General features: G+C 42.6%; 1 protein-coding gene across 11 annotated transcripts in view; it reads left to right on the top strand.

Annotated features, from left to right (window-relative positions):
• The window catches only part of LOC106870442 (dedicator of cytokinesis protein 3), a 274,705-nt gene that overhangs the window by 120,194 nt on the left and 152,553 nt on the right, over nt 1-1,958 (top strand). For all 11 annotated transcript variants that reach the window (XM_014916529.1, XM_014916531.1, XM_014916528.1 and 8 more), the window contains one exon: nt 535-655. In XM_014916529.1, the coding sequence (XP_014772015.1) occupies nt 535-655 (121 nt within the window). The remainder of the gene's footprint in view (nt 1-534; nt 656-1,958) is intronic.

Here is a 1,958-nt window from a genome sequence, read left to right as displayed (position 1 = left end):
GGCTGGTGCCAATACCACCTGACTGGCTCCCATGCTGGTGGCATGTAAAAAGCACCATCCGAACGTGGCTGGTGCCAGTACCACCTGACTGGCTCCCATGCTGGTGGCACGTAAAAAGCACCATCTGAACATAGCCGGTGCCAGTACCACCTGACTGGCTCCCATGCTGGTGGCACATAAAAAGCACCATCTGAACATGGCCGATGCCTGTGCCGCCTGACTGGCTCCCATGTTGGTGGCATGTAAAAAGCACCCACTTCTCTCCCAGAGTGGTTGGTGTTAGGAAGGGCATCCAGCTGTAGAAATATTGCCAGATCAGATTGGAGCCTGGTGCAGCCTGTCCAACCCATGCCAGCATGGAAAGCAGACGTTAAACAATGAGGATGATGATGCTACTACTAAAATAAATGAATGAAAACCAATTCGGAGTCAAATTTGTTTTAGATTTCTACACTATTTTGCTCTATATATACCAACAGCAATAAAAATGCATGTTTTATTTCCTTTTTTTAACATTCTCTGTTCATTTTCTAGAACACTCTCCTTAGATTTGGTACCTCGTTTAAATGGAGAACAGGTGGATGCTGATAAAATCAGTATTGTTCAACTTTATCGGATTCACAAAGAAAGCGATTCTTCTTTACGAGATGTCAAAGTAAGTTGTACCTTCTGTTTTTCTTATGTAACCATGACAATGTAACCAAAATATTAAAATATCAGGATTTATTAAAGTCAGGTTCTAGAATTTAGTTTTGTTAATTCATTTGAGCCTGAGCCCCTTTGGTACCAGGATGCTTTGCAGGATTATCTCTTACCATTAATCAGATTTTGTTCATGCAGGAGTGGCTGTGTGGTAAGAAGCTTGCTTCCCAACCATGTGGTTCCGGGTTCAGTCCCACTGCATTGCACCTTGGGCAAGTGTTTTCTACTATAGTCTCAGGCTGACCAAAGCCTTGTGAGTGGATTTGGTAGATGGAAACTGAAAGAAGCCCATCGTGTATATATATATATATATATATATATGTGTTTGTCCCCTTCACCATAGCTTGACAACCAATGTTGGTGTGTTTACATCCCCGTAACTTAGCAGTTCAGCAAAAGAGACCGATAGAATAAGCACTAGGCTTACAAAGAATAAGCCCTGGGGTTGATTTGTTTGACTAAAAGTGGGGCTCCTGCATGGCTGTAGTCAAAATAACTGAAACGAGTAAAAGAATAAAAGATTAAAAGAATAATGAATGACCCTACTCAAAAACTTGGATGTGTCCTGTAACTTGTATGGTTTAGAAATGCCAGTTCAGACTGTTTGGCCATGTTGCTCAATTTGACCCTGCTTACAGTGTGCGCTTCACTGAGGATCCAGCTGGGTTGGTGGCTTCAGTTGGTCAACTGCGTGTCACATGGTCACGGCTGATGAGGAGATATTTTGTAAAGTTGGGGACTGACTGGGTCTGTGCTCAAGGGGTCGCCTGGGAGAACCCAGGAATATACCTAGAAAGGGTGGAATGCAGCAATGGTACTTATCCTCACAGCTGACCAGATTTATTTGATATTTCAAAATGAATCATAGAATATTGTTTTATAGTCACTCATCCTCATCATATTGGTGAGGGTTGGATGGTTTGACAGGGTTTAAGGACCTAGGGGCATAGTTTTTGTGGCTGGATGTCTCCTCTAATGCCAACACACTTTGCAGAGTGTCCTGGGTGCTTTATTCATGGCACCAGCTTTAGTGAGATCACAAAGTAACTCATAAAACAAAGAAAAAGGGGGTAGGTGGTTTTATGCCAAGTGTCTTACTATAAAGGAGACACACAGCTGCCCCACATTATATAAGGGTGAATGAGAGTAGTTGGTAGGGAGATAAAGATGGTAGTGATGGGGTGCCAGAATATACCCTCAAAGCATAAGAAGGTGAGTTTAAAAAAATACGTGCAGGAGTGGCTGTATGGTAAGTT

Source organism: Octopus bimaculoides, chromosome 6 (assembly GCF_001194135.2).
Source record: "Octopus bimaculoides isolate UCB-OBI-ISO-001 chromosome 6, ASM119413v2, whole genome shotgun sequence".
Classification (NCBI taxonomy): Eukaryota; Metazoa; Mollusca; class Cephalopoda; order Octopoda; family Octopodidae; genus Octopus; species Octopus bimaculoides.
Note: the sequence above shows the minus strand (reverse complement) of the source record. Positions and strands in the feature narration are given on the sequence as shown.